A 23,472-nucleotide genomic window follows, 5' to 3' on the forward strand; every position below is an offset into this window, starting at 1 on the left:
TGACAGGATATAATGGTGTGTAAGGAGACAAACGGGCGCGCAAACAATCTTCAAGCAACGACTCACCCCCGTTTCAATGCACGAAACGCATTTTCCATACGGAATATTTTGCGTCGTTGCATCCAAGTTTAACGAAATCCCATCCAAGTTTTATTGTTATCTCTTTCCCACTCGCGGACTTCTCTTTCTCTCGCAACGTTAATTGTCGATGTAGTTGTGAGAATTTAAGGCGACGCCTTATTTCACAAATTGTCGTGTAAAATTTCGTTAAAATACACATTCGGGAAACTCCACATGTTTCAGTCTTGTTTTGATTCCCGACGAGTACGGTATTTTTCGTCAATAACACAAAAACTTGCACCGTGAATTATTTTTGCAGATACCGTAAATAGTAATAACATAATAAAATATCATTTTTTGTGCATTTCATTCAAAAATAGTGCAAACGAGAGGGTCTTGTACAGAAAATTAAACAAAATTAAATAAAAGGAGATTATTTTTAGTTTTTTGAGTGAATCCGATGGAATAAAATTTTCAACAAGACAACGTCGGTAATACCGGAAAAAATACTACAAAATAATTATAAATAAATAATTGCAAAAATTTAAATTAATTTAAAGTGGAATTGAAATTTAAAATAATGAAAAATATTCATTGAAAAAAAAAATAAATTACGAATTATTAAAAAAAAATAAAAGTGAAAAAAAAAATGCAAAATCACAAAATTCTCGTTATCCTACTAAACACAGTGCTGATAACGGAGGTACTTTCACGCAGTGGATTGATTGTTGAAGATGTGCCTCCGTTACCGCCATCGCCACCCCCCAGTCCCGCCGTCTACCAACTCCAAAAATGCCGCGACGGCTGCTTAGAACAGGTAAGTGACAGTCACAGAGATTTCATCAATTAACGTCAATTTAATTAAAATAATTATTATATTGGTTCATGTTCGGCTCGTTGTTCGCTCGAGATAATCTACAAAAACAGTAACAAAATCATGTCTACCATAAATCAAGTGGACGCAATTAAATATACTTCATACATGTTCGTTTCGTTCGTTTCTTGCTGCTGATGGTATATTGCTGCGACGAGAAACGAGAGAGAGAGAGTCTGTGAGTTTGTCTACGTGATCGCGCGCGAAGCAGAGCGCAAAAAAGACAATAATATACGGTGCACAGCGGTTTCTTGTTTATAAATTGATTTATATTGACTTCCCACGCAAACGTTAAGGACAAAAATTTTGCCATCTAAAAAAATCAAATGCAAAAAAAAAATTAATGAATAAAAGAGGTTTAATGCATGTCTGACTCTTTCTCTTGTAAGCAGTGACGGGACTAACGGGCTGACGTTGGGTTTGTTAAATTTTTATGCTTGGTTTGGATTAATTGGAAAAGATTTTCCTCAGTTTTAGCTTTTTGTGAGTCCTCCTAATTTTTTTTTATATTTTTATGCTTGGTTTGGATTAATTGGAATAGATTTTCCTCAGATTCAGCTTTTTGTGAGTCCTCCTAATTTTTTTTTAATATTTTTATGCTTGGTTTGGATTAATTGGAATGAGTCCTCCTAAATTTTTTTTTCCTCAATTTTTATGCTTTTTTCGAAATAGAAAATTTTTTTCCTCAGATTTAGCTTTTTTCGAGTCCTCCTAAAAAAATTGTTAAATTTTTGTGCTTGGTTTGGATTAATTGGAATAGATTTTCCTCAAATTTAGCTTTTTGTGAGTCCTCCTAAAAAATTGTTAAATTTTTATGCTTGGTTTGGATTAATTGGAATAGATTTTCCTCAGATTCAGCTTTTTGTGAGTCCTCCTAATTTTTTTTTTAATTTTTATGCTTGGTTTGGATTAATTGGAATAGATTTTCCTCAGATTCAGCTTTTTGTGAGTCCTCCTAAATTTTTTTTTAAATTTTTATGCTTGGTTTGGATTAATTGAAATAGATTTTCCTCAGATTCAGCTTTTTTTGAGTCCTCCTAAAAAAATTATTAAATTTTTATGCTTGGTTTGGATTAATTGGAATAGATTTTCCTCAGATTTGGCACTTTTTTCGTCTTCCTAAAACAAAATCTGTTAATTTTTTCTTAAAATCAATTTGAAAGATTTAATTTTAACTTAAGTCTTATTTTTGAAAAATTCCCTAACTAAAAAAAAAAAAATTTCTCCCAACAGGATGTTCTTTGTAAGCCATTAAGATACTCCATCACTGCTCATAACTAACTTTTAAAAGTTTTTCACTTCCGATTATCATTCCATTCATTCATGCCATTCAATAATATTGATCACATACAATATTAACTGTCACCGGTTAGTTGCCTGTACCTCCAACATGGCATGCATTTATTTATTATTATTAGCGTTTGTTCACTTTTATAGACACAACAACAACGCACAATAATATATAATAATAATCATCTCCTCGCACATTGTTGGTACCTAATAAGCGGTAATAAAATGTGTTAAATTGACAGTTATGACAAGCTTATAAATATTATTTTTTGAACTTACCTGGGACGGCACGCAGGTACAAAGATTATTTGTGGATGTCTTCATCAATTTTTTTTTGTAGTATAGTTCTTCTTTTGGAAGTAGAAGATGAGCTCGTTCGGCAATCACGTAACCCCGTAATGGAATGTAATTTACTGTCGTTCACTCGTCTTTCGTCATCAATTGAAGCATTGAATGTAATGTGAAAATTTTGTGTTTCGCAACTGAAAAAATTCCAAGAAAAGTTTAAGCTCATTTGAGATTTTTTTTCCGAAGTGTCATCAAAAAATTACAGAAAACAAAAAAAAATGGAAATAAAAAAATTAAAAATTAAATAAAAAAAAATAAATTTAATGGAAAAAATTATTAAATTATTGAAATAAAAAAAAAATAAAAAATATCAAATTAATTAATTAAAATTTTTAAAAATTCTATTATTAAAATATTTAAATTTAATAATTTGAACAATTTAATTCGCTTGAAAATTCGCTTAAAAATTTTATAAATTTAAATTTTTTTCATTAAAATATTTTCTTTTGTTTAAAAAAAAAAAAAATAAAAATTCCGAAAATTAAAAAAATTAGAAATTTGATAATGAAAATTAAGAATAAAAAAATTGATACAATTCTAAAAATATAAAAAATTTCTTTAAAAAGAAAATTTTTTTAATAAAACAAAAACTTTTTGATTGAATTTAAATTAATAAATAAAATAATAAAAATAATTAATAAATTTAATTTAATCCAAGCTTTTTACTTTTTTAAAATTAAAAAAATACATACGATTTTTTGAATAAATTTTTAAATTAAAGAAAATATATTTCTACAAAAAAAAAATATGTGCACAAAAATATTCGAAAAAATTTAATTTTGCTGCAAATTTAACGAAACTCAGGAGAAACTTGACTTCTTTACATCTCATCAAGTAATCACTCTTTTCACAAAGGAAAATTCATTGCACGTGCCTTCTTTCTTATATTTTTTCTGGTCAATCCACGCGCGAAAACTAATCCCCAAGAAGAAGAAATCGATTGCCTCACTTGAAGCAAGATAAAAAGCACTTTTTCCTAATTTCATCATGTTCTTGATTTTAACCTGGCGGGCATGCTGAACTCTTACCATAAAGAAGCTAAAAAGTCCCACCTTCACTAATTAAAGATAAAATAATGAAACACAAAAAAAGGGAGAGAATTAACAAACATAAATAGGTACATAACGCAGAACGACAAATGCTTAAATTTAACGATAAAATATGAGAAAAGACTAACAGATAACATAAAATAAAAGAAAATGGGCAAAAAACACGATTTGAGGGAAAGTAAGTACTAGTGCGAACGAACAGCAGGAAGTATTTCAACCCCATTCATTTCAGCAAAGTGAAAAAAAAAATAAAAAAGACGACGCAAAGTAGTCGATTAGCTGTGATAAAGACCGTCTTCATTCGCAGTTAAATGAAATTAGTGTTCATAAAAATAATGTTTCGGCTTGAAATTTAATAAAAAGCCGCATTTTCTTCCCTCTCGCATTTTTTTTTCTCGTTTTCTAATGCAATTTGCTCGTATATGTATTAGGGAATTAGATTAATTCTTTAAAATCAATATAATGATTATTACAAGCAATTTCGCGACCGTTTCGCGGCTTGCTTGTCTTAAATGTCTTATTTTATTTAACACTCTTGTTATTCATTTTATCGCTTTGTGTGCCAAGTTTCGTTCTTTCTTTTTGTCTTTTGTACAAAAAAGGACGCTTTTTAAGAAAAAGAATCTCTTCTTCTTCGCTTCATATTATTAACAATATGTCCCACTCCCCCCTCCGCATCCATCCACACCAGTTGTTGTGATGTCCTTCATTTTACGCCTAACTTAATTTATTCAAAGAAAAATTTTCGCAGTAGTTCAACATCAACGAACGAAGTGGAGTGAATGAAAGAACGAACAATGCGGAACATGATGCGGACGGGAATTGAGAAAACAATAAATTATCATTATTCATCTGGAATTTGATTGACAAATACTTTGCGCATATAAACTGAGAATCGCCGTCGTCGTTGTCGTCGCTTCGTAAAGGAAAGGAGAACAGAAAATTAGAAAGGAAGACGAATAAATGAGCATCAATATGGTGATGACAGGCTTGACGCGGAAAAAGTTGAAGCAAAAAAAAAAAGTAAAAATGATGAAAATGACAATAAATAAAAATTAAAAATAAATTTGAATAAATCAACATAATTAATTTTTTGTTACCGTTTGTCATTACTTTATTTATGGACAAATTGGGAATTAGTTGCTTGAATGCCTTTTTGCTTTGTCTGAGAAATGATTCGGCGAAATAAAAGTTAATCCTTTGGAATTATGATTTATCGTTTGCGTGTGGTGGAAAATTTTCCCCGGAGATTTTTTGGTAATTTAAAAAAGGTTAAGCTTAATGGCTCAAATAATGATGAGAAAAATAGACATTTGAGAGGATAATTTTTTTTGAAGAAGAAGAAGATTTTACAATTAACATAAATTTTCTCAATTTTTAAAAAATTTAATTTGCGGTTATCTAAAAAAAATGAACTAAAATTAAGAAAAAAAATAGAATAAAAAACAATTAAAATTTTTTGTAAATAATTAAAAAAAATGATCTTTTAATTATTCGATTTTTTTTATTTCCTTACTTTTTCTTACTTTAAAAAAATTGAATTACAAAAAAAACATTTTCTGTTTTTTCAAAAATTTTAATAATTTAATTAAAATTTTTTTGGTCGTAATTTGATTTTTATTTAGGTATATATAATTTATTCAATTTTAATTAATTTAATTAACTTTAATTAAATATTTAATTTAAAAAATGTATAAAAAAATATTTTGTAAAATCTATAGAAATTTTTTAATTCAAAAAATTAAAAATAATAAAAAAACATGAATTATAGATTTTTAAAAAATTTAAAAATCCAATTATGATCTTACTTTCTTACTTTTTTACTTTGAAAAAATTAAATTACAAAAAAAAAACATTTTCTGTTTTTTTCAAAAATTTTAATAATTTATTTAAAAATTTTTTGGCCGTAATTTGATTTTAATTTATACATAATTTATACAATTTTAATTAAGTTTAATTAAATATTTAATTAAAAAAAAATGTATAAAAAAATATTTTGTAAAATCTATAGAAATTTTTTAACCCAAAAAATTAAAAATAATAAAAAATAAATATGGATTTTTAAAAAAAATTAAAAATCCATTTATGATTTAATTTTCATACTTAAAAAAAAACAAAAATTAAAATATTTGTTTAAAAATTATTCCGGGAACATATTTCAAGCCTTTTCACAAGTTGAACCATAAAATATTCGTCTATTTTTTGCTTCAACTCAAAAATATATGTCGTCACATAACAGATAATAACAAAGTTTAATATAATAATAACAACAACTGTTTTTCCGAAATACAAAAATAAAAAAAGAAAATTGTGTGAGAGTGCCAAACATTCAACAAAAAGGTAGCCAATTGCATTAATGTCGTTTGTTCCACACTCTCGCTCTGATTTTTTTTTTTGTGTAATTTTTATTGTACAAAAATAACAAACACAAGGAAAATGCAATTTTGAAACGCGTGACAGTAGAAAATCGATTTGAACTCGCTCGTGAGTCTGCTGGTTGAAAATCTGGCTGTTTCAATTGAATTTTCTTACAACATTTTTTTTCCTTTTTGGCAATAACATCGTCATCATCGGTGAAAAGATAAATCGCAAGTATAATAATAATAATCAAAGAAGAACTTTGGGCAAGTTCGTAGAAAAATCCAAGCACGCTTGTATCAATTTTATTGGTAGCAACTGTTGTCGAGATTTTTTTTCATACAAATTTCTAAAAAAAAATATCTTTTACTTGCGAAATATGAAGAGAAAAAAAATCACCTCCAGCAAAATATTCCAAATTTCAGTAGTTATTTTTATTTTTATGTGAAAATAAACGGAAAATCTCTCGAGTGCTGGAGTCGCACACACGAAAACTTTGTAAAAAAGTACACTTTTCGTCCGACATACGGGTTTTCGTGTGTGTGAGAATGAATGAAATCAATGATACGATGAAAATATTTTTAAGAAAAGTACAAGATATTTTCCATGTTTGAAAAGAAAATCATATCATGGAGAACGACTGTACGGAAAATTTTGTTGTTTTGAAAAAAAAAATCATAAATTCTTGGCACGTATTTTGACATTTTTTTTTTTTTTCATAATAAATATGACAACATATATGGATACACTCAAAGTCCATTTGTACGTAGATGATGATGCAAGAAGGAAATTCTTTTCTCATTTTTGGGTAAATTTTTCCCTTTTTTTCCTTATTTTATGAGTGGGACACAATTATTACTTTACAAGGAACGATCAATAGCAGTTAAAATGCGCGACATTAATTATTCATGAATATCTTCACACACATACATACCACTGCCAGGCACGTTAACATCACCGAGGATGACGAAAAAAAAACAACAAAAGAGGGTGTTCAGCATCATTGCAATCGAATCGTTGTCATTTTCGGAAAAAGTACAGAAACATAACACACGCAAGAAGCGTATGCTTTGCAAATTTCTGTTCAATTATTTGATTATTTTGTCGTCTGCTGCATAAATTTGATTCCCGTTTGTAAAATAAAACGTAGAGTAAGAGAGAAACTGAAAAAAAATCTGTAATATCATTACACTTTTGAAGGCAAGTGCAATTGATGGAAGTGTTTCACTTTTGGAACTAATTTTAAGGCGCCATCCATTTATGGCGTCGAAAGTTAGAGGGGAGGTGGGGGTCCACGACGTCGTATAAATTCTCTATAGTTAAGATTTTTTGTTTCAATTTGTCAGGAATATTTAAGTGCTTTAAACTTTTTTGATCTGTTTTTTAACTTACTGAATAAACATGTACAATTTTTCACAAATTTCCATATAAATTTGAGCTAATTTTTAACAATTTTTCTTAAAAAGGGGGGTTTCCAACGGTTTTCGATTATAGGGGGGTGGGGGTCAAAAAATGGGGGTCAGCTTTCCTGTTTTGGGTACTTTGGCGTACTTTCGATATTTCATACTATCGAAAACATTTAATGGATAGACAATGCGATATCAAAAACGCTCGGTCATACCAAAGTTAAGTAAGCATTTTTCCTTCTTTAGACTTGTGACTCACAAACTCTGTGTATACCATGCGTATTTTTTTTTTCAAAGTTTTAAACTCTTTTCTTTTGGTCTTATGCTTATGTGCCTTAGGTCTTATGCGTATGCCTCTGCATCGATTAATAGTCATTTAATTTCTATATTTAAGTTCTATTCTGCTAAAAAACATATCAAATAAAACCCTTTGTGAAATTTAAAGACCTGAAAAATCTAAAAAAAACATAAAAATAAAATGAAAAAAAAAATAAAACCTACCCTTCCATCTCAAAACACTGTTTGTAAGCGTCAACAAAATGCGATAGATGATTATAAGCCATTTTGACCTTGTCACGATAAGCTTCTAGCTCAACAGTCTTTCCATTTATGTACGCGATTGCCAATTGTCTGGAGGGATGATTTGGGGGAACTTCGAGCGGAGGAGGCGGTGTTAAGTTTTGATTTTCATTCATTGTAAGGCGACGAATTCCTTTTGTTATTGGCGTGGTCATTACTGTAAAAAAAGATACTTACTGAAAAATTCTTCCTTTTTGTAACATGAAACACTTCTCCAATTTGCATCATCCTAAAACAAAAAAGTAAAATAAAAAAAAAGTTTTTTACCGACTGACTTGTCTGTATTTACTTACGATATATTTAAACAACTCCCAACCAAAGTTGACAAAGAAGACACACAAAAAAAAAATTGTATTGCAAATGAAAGCGAAAATAAAGTTTTTAAAATTCTTCTGGCAAACTTGAGTAACTCGAGTCAATTAGCATTTCATTATTTAATGGGACTCCATCATGAATGAATCTTGATGTGCAATTTCTCTCATTTTTATTTTATTTTATTTTCTTCTTTTCATCGCATGACCTGACCTTGTTTCATTAGCTTTTGACACTTTCTGCTGTGCAGTAAATTATCGCTGTGATAAAAATTATGATACGACTTGAATGAGTTTTTTTTCTGTCGCATCGTTATTTACCCTTCAAAACACTTTTTTTGAGAGACATGTTTAATTATATTTTTTTTATCTACATAATTCAGATTTTTTTTGTTGTTACCTACATTTATCACGACGAGCACGTTTATTGACATGACAGTTGTTGCCCCCAAAAAATATATGTATGTTTAAATAAAATAAATTTTTTTTTGGAGACAGTTTTTTTACGTTTTGGAGAAATAAATATATATTTTACAGAGAGAGAGCGAGATGAAACGGAGTGAAATATTATTGATTTTATCATCAAAATTAGATTTTTTTTATTTAAAAAAAATTTTAATAGAAGACTTTTGTAACATATATTTTTGACATTTTGGTCACGTATTTGGGACTCGTCTCCATGTTACTAGAATTTATAAAAACTTTTGTTATCTTAAATTTCAAAAAAAAAAAAAAAAAAATTGCCAATATTTGAAAAAAAACGCCTAGTCTCGAGAGTGATTCATGCATGTGTGTGAGTGTCAAAAATTTATAAAATAATTTCGTATCTAATGCACTGAATTTAATATTCTGATTTTGAGTCATTTAAATAAATAATGAAATAAATTTATATTATTATAATAAATTTTAATTTAATATTAAAATGTGCCGAAAAATTAGGTCAAAATCCTAAATGAATTGAGTCACACAGGAGGTCAGTTATCGTCGCTCGTTGTCGTTTGCGATTAAAAGAGTAAAGAAGAGACGAAGAGGACAAAAAAAAATAATAACGAGTGTAAAACGACACAAATGCAATAAAAATCAATAATGTGTCAAGTGTTGAGATATTCAAATGTCCATCTTTATTCATTTTGAAAATTTTCTGCTTCGTTTTGTTTATTTTTTTATATATTTATTTATTTATTCCTGCTATTAATTTGAAACTCGCTCCTTTTTGATGTGCTTTGCTTGCATTCTTCTCACAAAGCAAATTTATTTTAATGAAACATGTTTCGATGCACGACGACGACGACGTTCGATGTCCATATGCGATGTGAGGCAGACAACAAGAACAAAAAACTTTAAAACGGATTTAAACAATATTTCAATAAATATTTTCTCATTTATTATAAAAGTCTGCACATACGGAGCGGAGTGCAGAGAATCATTAGTGCCATAGTGAAAATTATTTTAAAATAATGATGAAAATTAATTTTGCTAATTTTATCCAAATAAACATGCATATTGCCATAGTAAAGTTAGCCATAGATATTTTGCATGTGCGCGCGAGAAATAGGATTTATTATATTTCGTGCATTTTATAAATGAAGGAACGTTATTTATTTAAAGCAAAATTAAATACACAACGAGCTCTATTGTTGCTACGCTTGTTTTTTTTTGTGTTATTTATTTATCTCTTTATTATTATTTTATTGTTATTATTATGATTATTGTTCGTGTTCTCTAAATAAAAAAAAATTAAAAAAATATATAAATGTTAATTTTTATACTAAATATTCTTTTTCGGATGGAGTGGGTGCGAATTTGCATTTATTTATCGTTTATTAGTTTTTTTTTATCAAAAGGAAGTAATTTATTCAATTTATTTCAAAACTTGTCAAAATAATCGTGGATTTAGGTTTTTACGCAAGAAATGGTGAAACAAGGAGAAAATAGAAAACCAATTGATTTAATCCTTAAATTCATTTTCTCCCGTTCCTCCATTTGCAAATAAAGAAGAAAAAAAGAGTGGTTTTAACGAACTAACAAAGTTTACACAAAAGCTCTTGTACATGACTGAAATACAATTTTCTAATGAATTAAACATTTTTTTTCTTGCTTTGGCAACCACGCGGGACCGAGACTGCCAAATGATAAGAGAGAGAAAAACCAAATAAACGTGATCTGATTAACCCTTTTATTCTACATTTTTATCTATTTCACGCAGCTTTTTTCACGTACTTTGATGTTAATTTAAAAAGTTACTGATTCATAGAAAAACTTAAATCTCATGTGGAAAAAATGTGTAGTGAGATGAGGAAAAATCGCGTGTTCGAGTTTTGGTGAAGGAAATTATTTGAGCGTATTTTATTAATTTTTGTTCAATATTTTACTAAAATAAATAAAAAAAAAAAATTAGAAAAAATGGAAAAAAAATTAAAAATGAAATTTTTTAATTAATTTTTGATCTTTTTTTATTATTTTTTATAAAATATAAAAATTTTATTTATGAAATAAAAAATTAAATTAAAATTATAAAAAATAAATTAAACTGAAAACTAATTAAAATTAAATAAATCTTAGAAAAACCAAATTTTGATAATTATTTTAATTAATCATAAATAATTATTAATTAATTAATTAAAATTAAGTTTTGGCGCTAACCCGTGATTCCTCATTAATTTTGGCGAAACTTTTTTTGAAACATATGCTCGGAAATTGTTACTCTAATTTTTTTTTTTAAATTAATCAATATTTAATTTTTTAATTTTTAATAAATCTGGTAAAAAAATTAGAAAAAATGGAAAAAAATGTAAAAAAATTTTTTTAATTAAATCTTTTTTTAATTATGAAATAAAAAATTAAAAATTATAAAAAATAATTAATTTTGATAATTATTTTAATTAAATAAATAAAAAAATATTTTTAAAAAATTAATTTTATTTAATAAAAATTTTTTTTTTTTTAAATTTAATTTTATAAAATTTGAAAAAATTAAAAGTCTGGCAAAAACTTATAAAAACAGACGAAAATCCGTTTTTTATATTTTTTTCGCAATTCCCAAAAACGTTAAAAATAAAACGTTGAAGTTTCACTTTTGCATTTAATGAAAGAACTTACAAAAGAACGTAAGCTAGAAGGGACCACATTAATAATAAACAAGATTTTTATCAAAGAGGTAATCTTAATAGAAAGTCTCCACATAAACTCTCACACACGGGACTCCATTGAAACGCACACCTCGCACATGTTTGGGATAACGAAAACTTTTTTTTTTTTGATATTAAAACATTTTCTTCTTTCTCCTTCTCTATGGCGGTCCCGATTGCCTCGCGCTTGTTTTCACTCGTGTTCCGTATAAATATATATTTAATAATAAACACAATGATGTAACCCACAACAACTTGTCTTGATACGTTTTCTTTCAATAGCGATGTAATAATAATAATAAAAGTTGTACAAGAGAAACAAAAAACAGAACAGAAAATGAACAAAGTTTTACTAAACTTTTTCTTCATGTTCACGAAAAAAAAAGGAACGAAGTTGAAGCAGAAAAAGTCCTGAACAATAGAGAAACAATTTGACGTAGACGACTAACAAACAATGAATGAAGTCTCTTTTTCAACATTCGCAAAAAAAAAGTGAAGCAAACCGCGAATGTTTAAAAAAAATGTTTTTTGCTCATTTTTCGACGTAGGTGCAGTCGCGAAACTAATCGCGCATCCGTCGACGTCTCCTCGCCATCACCATAAACAAGCATCATCATCGCATTTTATCACACATAATGATAAAATGGCAACCAGAAGTTACCTGTTTAATAAATGCAATAATCCCGTCATAAAATAAAAATTAATGAACTTAATCTTGACAATTGCACCAGTGTCTGGCCTGCCTTGCTGTTGGTAGTGCGGTGATGCAGCAGCAATTTATTACATGTCTACTTTAGCAACTCTCTATAAGTAAACAAATGCCAACAAACAACAGAAACCATTCAACAAGGTTTTCTGTCTCTCATCATTATTCATCATCATTTTCAAGCCATCTCTACAAAGATGCACATTTTTGCATATAAACAAGTTGCCAGGTCTCGTGGAACGGAAAGCCGTCAGAGAGAAAGAGAGAGAACAAAAAATAATAAAAGATTACATCATTTTACACTTTATACTCAATATTTAACAATCAGCGCATCAACAGCTACTGTATGAAAAAATTCTTGATTCATTTTTTTTTGTACTTGCTTCCTACCTTCTTCCTTCAAGACGCGATACGAACTTTGGAAGATTATTAGTGACAAAAGATTATATTCGCTTTATTACGCGCAATTGCGGAATTCAGTGACACTTGTCGAGATAAGGGATGAGAGTGCTTTTTGATGTAAGGAAGAAAAAAAAATCTTCAAAGATTTTTTTTCGGACTTCATTTTTGATTAATTGAATCGATGATGATGATGATGATTCTAAGTTTATCTTTACCTCAGCTGGTTTAATTTTGGTGATTTTTGTGGAAGAATTGAATTTTTGTCCTTGCTTACTTACTTAGCTGACAGTACATCCAAGACTTGGATTAAGCCAAACTATTAAGATTGGATTAGTTTCAACGTTTAAAAAGTTTAGTACAGTGGTTAGCGTATCTGACTGATGAGCGTAAGAGACTTGAAATCATGAAAAACTTTTCTGAATCCAATCATGCTCAAAATTTATTGAGATCTTTTAGAAACTCTTTGGGACCTTCTGGGAGAGCTGAGTGAATTTTGAGGGCGCCTGCTTGGGATGACAGGTTAAAAAAGCTAAGACCCATTCCTCGGCGTTTACTAAGAAAGCTTACGATTTCACAGTATGAAGTACAATAGGACTCTTTAGAGACCGCGGTGCGAGCCATACTAGAATAGGTCTAGTAAACCCTACCCTACCCTAGTTTCAACGTTCCACAAAGTTCTTGATGAACTAAGTCAATCTGTAATGATAGTAAACACTTTTACCTCTCCATGTTGACTTGACTTTATGGGCTTTAAGTTTTTGTCCTCTTATTTTTTATCCAGCTCAGAGCGTCTTCGGAAGTTCTCAAGTTTTAAGTTTTGCAGGAGAATAAGGAAGGACTCTAAGGTCAGTTTCTCGTCATTCGCTTCCATAAGTGAGAACTGGTTCGTTGAGGGCAAGGATGAAGGTCTTGTAGATGATGAGCTTTGTGGCTATGATTAGTTACTGTGACCTCAAAGAATGTATCAATGCTCTTAGGTATACGAACTCTTCCACAAAATTGAATTCTTGGTCTTCTATTTGCCAATTTTAAGAACCTCTTGGATTATTTGTCATCATGAACTTGATATTCGCCTCGTGAAGTTTAATCTAATTCAGTTTCATTGCATTTTTTTCTTCTTTGATACTTACTTAGGTTTTAATAATTTTATTTGGACCGTTAGAAAATTTTAAACTATGTAAGGTTTCCAGCTAAGACTTTCCACAAACCCCTTTAAGTATAATTTATGCTCTAAAAAGAACAGACAGACTCCAATTCGGCTTCACTTTTCACAAGCAATCTTCCTAAAGAAAAACCATCAACAAGAAAGTTAAGATAAAAAAAAAATCAAAAGAAATGAATAGAAAGAGGAAAAAAATCGCAGAAAAAAAATTATGCATATTATTAAATAAATCAATGTCTTGCACTGTTTTGCCACTGTTTTTACCTTCATTTACCTATCAAACGAACGATGTAATTTTTCTTGCAACAGATAATGTCACTGCAGAATCGAAAAAGATTTATTGACTTCAATATCTTATTTGCTTTTCGCTTCTTTTTTCTCTCGCTCTCTTTGGTTTACTTCAGATGTCTTTCGTCTAAATAAAAAAGAAAGAAAAAAAAGTATAAAATATTATTCTTTTACAAAAAAAAATCAAGAGAATTCTTAAATATGTATTATGTCGTCGTCTTAGCCGTTGTTTGGTGTAAAGAAAAACAGTTTTCTTCTTCGCTGTCAACTCGTTTCAAATAAGTGTCGTTATTACATTATCTACAATATATCAAAGCCACTACCCACTACTACTTAACAGCTTCTGGAATTTAATTTTGCTTTTAAATTAAAGTTTAAATCATTTTTTATTTTCATTTATTTGCAATTGATGGAATTTTATTTATTTTTGGTTTAATTGTATTTGTTTTGGCTCGGTTAAAAATATTGGCTGCAAGAATTATTTCAAACTCATTTGTTTTTGCTGCATGTTCGGTTCACCGTTGATGAAAAATATTCTTTGTAGGTGTTCTATTTTTTTCTGCTGTCTTTCGAAAAGTATAAATAATATGTGGAAACATGAAGCAATGAATAAATAATAACAAAAAATAAAATAAAAAAAGGGAAGAATAAAATGGAAATAAAATACACACAAGTTTTTTTTTACCAAAATAGGCGGAGCTAACAAGATTAAATATATAAATAAAATATATATATAGATATAAAAAAACAACAGCAAGAATCAAGTTAACAAAAAAAGGTTGGGATGATGATATGATAACTGATGCGTGATGAGCAATCAAGTAAAATAATTTAATTTTCATCCATTTCTGTGTGTGTGCCGCGTTTTTTTTTTCTTTTATTTTTCAATCTAACGCAATCAAGACTGGATTCCGGCTTAAGACTCCTTAAGATCAAACAAGTTGCCACGTTTATGATGACAAAGCAGTTTGTCTCAAAGAGACACCTCTTTTGTTGTCTCAAACCAACAAACGCACGAGGAAGATTTTCAAACAAAAAGTATTAAATTACGGAAATAAAATTCATTTAATGGGTAATTAGTGTTTTTCATCGTAAATCATTTTCATGGATTTACGTAAATTTCACATAAATTAAAAACATCTGAATTTCATCAACATCAAAAAATCAACACATTTTGTTTTTTTGATTGTTGGTCTTTGCTCTCTTTGAAATGCGATGAAAAGTCGTGACAAACTAATTAAAAACCACTTTTTACATCATATTTCAACGTCGTATAACGTGAAATAATTTTAATCTTTATTCATAGGAGATTTTTAAGCAAAAAAAAAACTTAAAAATTAACTTATTAAAGTTTTTCATATGCAAGTTTTTTTTTGCGCACGTCTAACCAATTTTTTAAAGCATTTTAAATTTTTATGAAAAAATTCTTTGAGACGTTTTGATGTCTGTCTGTTATTACAGGAGCATTAATTTGTAACATTTTTAACTTTTTTATTTAATTAAGTCTTAAATTTCAGAAGGACGTGACTTAAATGTGCCAGTTTGGAACGTTGGATTTCGGGTCTTCAGTCATTTGATCACAAAGTTAAATACAGAAAAATTCGCTGATGCGATATGAAGCCATGTTTCGAATAAAGAGTTTTTAAAGGCGAACTTGATGTGTTTGTGTATCCAGATATGAAAATCCAATGCTTTTGAGATGGCCAATTGAAAAGTGTAAAAAAGTCCATAAAAGTCCATAAAGTCCTTACTTTAAGAATGATAATGTCAGTAAAAAATTTCAAAGGATCCATAAATTTAAGAACTCTGTCAAGTCCCGCTTGGCGAGAACCTTCAAACGGATCGTGTTGTGCGTTTCTTTTCATTGGGCTGAGAGCAAGTTGAAAATTTTTGATCCAGTATAAGAAATGCTGTGCTTACCGAGCTCGAGTCTGCATCTTGGGCGAACGAGATAATCATTTCTCGTGTTGTAGTTGTTTGATCTTTGCGAAAAGACGACTTCGCAGTGAGCCTCGCCGATGATTGTTTGAGAATAGCTCGGTAAGTAGGGTCAAGGGCGGCAGATTCAGCCAACACATCAACAAACAATGAGCGCTGAAAAATTGCTTTGCGGGAGAAAATATTCTTTAAACTATCAAGCGTAGTTTGAATCCAATAAAACAAATTTTAAATAGATTCAGTGAAGAAGAAGAACTTGATCACAACCTACATTAATTGAATACCTCATTGGAAAAACCAATTATATATTTTTCGACATATTTGACATATTTTTTCGAGACATGAAAAATAAAAAAAAAATAATTGTTTTTGATTTAAAAATATTTTTTATTAAAACTTGGGTATTGAACCAAAATGCGCTTCTGTCATTATCTTCACGAAAACTTTCCACCTTAAATTTTTATTTTGACAAAGACAAGGAAAATGAAGAATGGCTCAAGATAGTTAAAAAGCGAGCGAATTCATGTCAAGTCGTCATTCTTCATTTTTTTTTGCTCAAAATTTAATAGCCACCTTTACGACTAAAAAGAATACGAGCGACGTTTCTCATTGTTAATTCAAGTCAGCCACACAATAAGAAGACGACCTCCCTTTTAATAATAATGATAACGATGATGATGATGATGATAAAGGGAAGCTTGATGACGAAGGTGGGACAGGTTGAATTAAGAATTTCTCTGCGAAAAAAAAAGTTCGAGTGTCACCCACTTTTCACCTTGTAACTTGGATGGACAAACTCTGATGTCAGCTTGATTAAAAGCATATTAATAATTTTCTTTCCTTTCTCTTCTTGGTTGATTTGGATTCCAAATATTTTTCAGACATTTTTCTGCGTGATGTATAGTTTTCTTACGTCGCACGTGTGTGTGAGTGAGTGAATGAGATAAAAAACCGGAAAAAATTGTATGACTTGGAAATAAAGTTCGTTCGACCTTTTTACTCCTCTGCTATCTCTAAGTTAGCTTCTACATACAGACAACAACAATAATGTATAATAAAATGAAAAATGGGAAAATAAAAGCGAAGTTGTGAAATGAAAAACGTGATATGTGTAAATAAGCATCCGTATTATTTTTCTTTGTGTATTTTTTTTTTCGAAGAACGATGAAAATATTAGAAAAAATTTGGTGTGTACAAGTGCATGACGATGAAGTCTTTTTTCTTTCTCTCTGAATACTTTATCGATTTTAACGTCTATTAAGGTTGAAAAGTCAAGAAAAGTGCGCTTTTACTTGATTTTCCTCGTAAAAATTGTAGAAAAGTTTTTTTTTAAACTTTACTTAAAGTTTATTTATAGCTAATCATGAAAATCCTCGATAAAAATTGGAAAAATGTTGAAAAATATTATTTTTTTTAAAACTTCAATTTATTAAGCAACAATGCAAATTTAAAAAACAAAATAATTTTGAAAAAAAAAATCTGTTCGAGAAAAACAATTAAAATTAAAAATTCATGTAAAAAAAATTTTTTTTGGTCTTAATGTGAATTTTGACTTAAAAATGGGAAAAAAATTGTGAAAGACATCGGAAAAATTTAAAAATGTCTTTTAAAAAAAATGCAATCAAGCTGTTCATTCCAACAAATACTTTTAATTCTTGTTATAAAATTTTCCAATTTTTTTTTGCTGATATGACAGTCAGATTACTTTCGTTGGAGTCACAGCATGACCGTTAACTGTCGAACACTTGTCATAAAAATAAAAGAAAAATGTGTAAAAGATCAACTTTTATTCCTTCCTCGTCTTGCTATCAACGACAAAATTAATTCGGGGAATAAGATTAATGAGATAAGGGAAATGTGCGAAGGAAATGCCAACACCTTATTGTCACATCACGCACTCCCAAAGACACAATGTAACAGTGATTAAATGTTTATTTTCGGAAATAAATGAAAAAGAATTTTTTTCTGACCGAAAAAGAAAAATCACTCGCTCTACTTGAGACATCTCCAAGAGTCCTTGTGTTTATTTAATTTTTTTATCCAACTCTCTCTCTCTCGTCACTATCTCACATATGTGGTGGTAAGGAGGTTGTCGGTACAAACAATAACAAAACGATTTATTATAATATTTTATTTATTTATTTACAAAAACATTCATCTTCAACATGTTATATTGTTATTTGTGTGGAGATTCATGGCTTTGGCTTCTTCTTCGTTTCTTCCTTCGTACCTCCGCACTAAATGAGTGTACTAACTAACTAACTAAGGCAGGAGAGAGAAACAGAATGATGAATAGTTTTTTAAAGATTTTGTTTACTTTGGTTAATATTTCATTTGTACTTTTTTTTTGTTACAGAACTCATGAATCACTCTGCTCTTGTCTCGTCTTCGGTGTGTGCTTCAATCAATTTGCCCTCTTTAAAAAAATAATCACATTATCTCACAAAGTTTTAATTAAAAACGGAATTCGATTAACAACTCTTTTTTTTTTGTTATTTTGTCTTTTCAGCATGCAGCTGACGAATTCACATGCTCGGAAGGAACCGATTGTCTTATGGTAAGTGTCGACCGTTTTCTTTTCTACTTATCTTTGTTATGATTAAAACTTTCGAGAGATTCACTCAAGGATTAAAATTTTGTTCTACTTTATAATATTATTTTATTGCGTCATGAGGCAGATGCAATGGGGGAGATTATTTCACTTTTAATCCTAAACAATTTTTTTTTGGTTATGAAAAATAAATAAAAAAAAACATTTTAACTTACCTAATTTAACAAATTGAACCGTATTTAAATTTTAAAATATTTTTTTTAGATAATAAATAATTTAAATTACTATTTTTTAATTACTTGAACAATATTACCTGATGATTTTTTTGAAAAAATTGCCCTATGAACAATTTGATTTAGATTTTTGCGCTAAACGTCACAAAAATTAAGAAAAACCTCACTCTGAAAGAATAAGCGAACGAAGAAACATGTAATTTTATTCTTCTAGGTAAAATTTAAGAAAGAGAATCATTTATGACTTTGAGAATCATCAATTAAAACAATAATTTTTGTTATCAGGAAATTGGATCCACACTTGGATCCAGTGTGGCATCCATATTATCCCCCATTTTGTTTCATCCAAAACTTGTTACAAAAATCAAACAAAAATATATAAATATTTTTTTTCTCTTATATTTTAAATAAAATATTTATTTTTTTATTTAATTATTTAAAATAATTTTTTTGTTAAATTTTTAATTTAATTTAGTTTTAATTAATTTTAATTTATCGATTTTTACATAAAAATTAGTTCAATTTAAAAATTAAATTGTAAAAAATTATAAATATTTTAAATTGAAAAATTTCTGCAAGAACATAATTTTAAAATAAAATGTAAAAATCGATAAACTAAAATTTGTTAAAACTAAATTAAATAAAAAATAACCAAAATTCTACTCTCAATATATAAAATAAATTTGAATTACTATTTTTTAACTTGAAATACTTAAGAAATTTATTTAAAAAAATTAAAATATCGATTCCTGGTTATTTTTTATTTTACATATTTTTAATTTCAAAACTAAATTTTCTTTAAAAAGAGAAACTTTTCTCCATTGTTCCATCCTAAATTGGCCTAAAAAGGGTTCAGATCCGTCGGTTGTCAACTTTTCCATGAAACGTCACATCTGTTCGTTCATCGTCATTGCATGAGAGAATCACACAGCAAAACAAAAAAAAAGTACAGAAGATTATTATTTTTATAACGATAAAAAAAATAAATAAAAAACAGAAAACATCTGTGTCGAGTCAAGTCTCAAGTCATGTTCTATCTCATTATTATAATTATTAATTCTTTCTAGCGAAATGAACGATCGTTAATAATCTCCGCACACAAGTTATTCATAAAGAAAAACAATTCCCTGAAAATTATGCATAAATGTTGTGTTAATATTCTTAATTAGATGATTTGTCTTGTCTTTTAATTTGATGTGCGCAGAGAGCAAATTGTCGCACGCATTTACATTCGCACAAGAAATTTTTCATTGTGGTCTCGTTTTTTTTTCGCAATCTCTTTTTTGCATTTATTATTCAAAAGACGGATTATTGCATAGCTCAACATCTTTTCCACTCAAAAGCGTTTCGAAACGACAGAAAAAATGTCTCAGTGCAATTACATTTTGTAACCATCGTCATACCTTCCTTTGCAAATTGAATTATTTTCGTCATCTTCAAAGAAAATAAAAAGGCAAAAAATGAGAAAGAAAGGAAAAAATAATGATAAGGAAAGAAATTTGTATGACAGTTTCTTTCTTATCATTATTATCTTCGTTTTTCTCGTTTTTTTTTAATTTTTTATTACAATTTCTGTCGTAAAAAGAAATCTCTTGTCTTTGAGTGATTTTGTAATTTATATGACCTGTTAAAGGAAAATAAAAGAATTTTTAAATGGGATTGCAATTAATTCACAAATAGAGATTTTTCATCAAAAAAACCTCATTATGCAGTAAATTAAAAGAAAAAAAAATTAAATTTAATTAAGAGTTTTATTTGAACAGTTTTAGTTGAATATCTGATTAAAATTACATACTTTATGTTATATTTTTTTTTTTTTGTTAATAATTTCCCATATTTTTGTCAATTAAAAATTTTTCATCGTCAAAACGATAATTTCCTCTCAAAAAAAAATCATAAAAATGCACTAAAAAATTTATTATTAAAGCAAAAGCAAAAAAAAAGTTTGCAAAATTAAACCAAGAATCAAACCTTCTTTCATATTCATACCGCAGACTTTTCTCCCATGTTGAAAAACTTGAAAATTACTCCAACTTATTCATACAGGAATTGCCGAATGGATACAGCATTAAAATAAACCTTAATCAAGCATATGAATATTTGATTGAACATGCCTAGAAAAGAAGAAGGAATAAAAAAAACTTTTTTTTATTGAAAAACCCGAGAAAAAACTGTTCGAGAGATTTTCTTTCTTTCTTTCTTCATGAATGAATAAACGAAAAAGTAGAGGAAAAAAAATTAATGAAAAAGAGATTTTTTCTTTTTCTCTAGAAATTTAATCAGAAGTGGTCTGGCTGTTCATCAATAAAATTGTACAAGCTGCAAGCAAATCTTGTCGGTCGGCTTTGTTTATTTAAATTAAAATTTTCAATGGTTTTTCTATTTTTAAATCAGGTTATTTACATTGATTTTATTTTGTCCCAGTGCATATTTAGAAATTTTGTCATTACAAGTTTTTTGTCCTATAATGTACTTTTTTTTATAATTTTAACCCAGTAACAATTTAAAGATTTTGTATTGTTTTAAAATTCACTTAAATGCTGTAGATTTATCCCAGTGAACAATTTTCGATCAAATCCCAATGCATATTTTTTAAAAATATTGCCCCAGTAAACATTCAAAAGTTTCTGGACAGAGTTTTAGTAGTTTTTCTTCAAGTTTTTAAATTTTCAAATTTTGGTCCATTTTTAATTTTTATTTTCGCCCCAGTAGATATTTTAAAATTTTTTCCCAATGCAAATTTTGTATTTTTTTTTAAATTTGCACGTTAAAGTTTATTAAAATTTTAATAATTTTCACTAAAATTTGAAAATATAATTTTTTTATCCCAATGCACAATTTTATATTCTTGTACAAAAATTCCCAGTGCACATTTTTAAAAAAATTACGAAAAAAATCGATAAAAACCTAAATTTTTAATATGATGGACGAAAAGTAGTGGTTAATTCTGCCTTCTAGCTATCAATGGTTTTGGGAACTTTTGCAACATGTGTCGTTGTCGCGTTGTTCGTATATCACAAAATGTCATAGAACTGCAAATTATTTCTTGTTTCTGTGATTATATTTACGCTTGTCATGTTTTTCGTGCATACGACATGCCATCGCACACTGCGCCGCTTTAAAACCCGAAGACGGAAAGGGAGAAAAAAGACATTCATGTGTGAAATTTGATGTAATTGGAATATAAAGCAGCACATGTCGAGTTTAGAATAGGATGATATTAATAATCGCCTCTTCGCTTTCCAACGTCGTCGTGTGTGTGTTTTCGCTCGAAAGACATGAACAAATATTCCATGCATTATTTATTATTTAAATTCATGGCGATTTCAGGCAAAATACAATATTTTATGTCTTACTTACGGGCAAAAATGTTGCTATCTCGGAACAACGTTTATATGACACTTGACATATTATCCCGGTTTTTCCTCCCCCAACAAATTTTTCCCTGTGTTTTATGTACTTAGTTCATTTATTTGGGATTCCGGGGTTCATTATTCCGTTTCGCCTGGAACAACATCGGGGGCAAAAGTACTGGGGAGATAATTGCATGCATGTCACCATGAAATATTTAACGCTTTTTATTGCATTTATCATCATTGCCCCGAAATGGCAAACTATATACGCAAAAAAGATTGATTTGAAAATTTCGCACCGCATATCTACTCAGTCGCTAAATTATAAAATGCTCGCCATTCCTTTGTGACACATTTCCAATTTAACTGTCAAGTGTCCCCACATTTTTCAAGAGTTTAATAAATTCCAACATAGTTTTCCGTGTGTAGATTATCATTTTTATTCATATCCAATGAAAAAAAGTACACACACCAAATCGATGCCCGACTAATAGACAGAGGTGGAGGCCTTTGTCGCACATTTCTTCTGTGTGTCAATCACATCCAATCAAACAATTTAGGGGAACATTTTTTGTCACATACACGAAAAATCTTTTTTTGCTTTGTTTTCACACAGCGGAACATTCCAAAACTGACCAAATTAAATACTTTTTCTACCATTTTTATTGCTAGTGAATTTTTTGGGAAAATATGATTTTTTTTTTGTCTGTCTGTTTTCAAAATTTTATTAAATTTTAAAACAATTATTAAAAAGTAGTTAAAAATTGGGAAAATGAAAAAAAATTATAATGCATTTTATAAAAAAAATTATTACCTAGTGGGACAAATTTGTAGTTGAAAATAAGGCCCTCAAACTTTTGCATGGAGAAATTCCGAAATTTCTATTTTTTTGAAAAAATAAAAAAATGAAAAAAATTTTTTCAAAAAAAAAATAAAAATTTCGGAATTTCTCCCCAGGGCCTTAAAAAGGGTTATTTTTGTCCCACTGGGTACAAATTTATTTTTCATGAGGAGTTTGAAATGTGAATTTTTAAGTTAAAAAATTAAATAATTATTTTTTTTTGCAGAAAGAAAATATTTTAAAAATAGGAAATAAAAAGGGCCTTAAAAAGGGTTATTTTGTCCCACTGGGTAAAAATTTATTTTTCATGAGGAGTATTGAAATGTGAATTTATAAGTTAAAAAATTAAATAATTATTTTTTATTGCAGAAAGAAAATGTTTTAAAAATAGGAAATAAAAAGTGTTATTAAAAATTCATTAAAAATTATTTAGAATAATTTGAATTTCCGTTTTTAATAAATGGCATAATAGCGATGTTTTAAAAAATATTTAAAAAAATTAAAGACTTAAATTAAGGAGTATAAAATTGAAAAAAATTTGAAAATTAATGTATTTTCAGAAAAAACCAAAAAAATCTATAAAATTTGTAACAAT

The 23,472-nt window shown here is 28.4% G+C and overlaps 1 protein-coding gene across 1 annotated transcript in view; it reads left to right on the plus strand.

Annotated features, from left to right (window-relative positions):
* Positions 1 to 333: 333 nt before the first annotated feature.
* LOC134835030 (uncharacterized) overlaps positions 334 to 23,472 on the plus strand; it is a 59,676-nt gene continuing 36,537 nt past the window's right edge. Inside the window, exons 1-2 of the mRNA XM_063849881.1 lie at positions 334 to 877; positions 18,409 to 18,456. Of these exons, the coding sequence (XP_063705951.1) occupies positions 710 to 877; positions 18,409 to 18,456 (216 nt within the window). The 5' untranslated portion in view covers positions 334 to 709. The remainder of the gene's footprint in view (positions 878 to 18,408; positions 18,457 to 23,472) is intronic.

This window comes from Culicoides brevitarsis, chromosome 3, assembly GCF_036172545.1.
Source record: "Culicoides brevitarsis isolate CSIRO-B50_1 chromosome 3, AGI_CSIRO_Cbre_v1, whole genome shotgun sequence".
Lineage (NCBI taxonomy): Eukaryota > Metazoa > Arthropoda > Insecta > Diptera > Ceratopogonidae > Culicoides > Culicoides brevitarsis.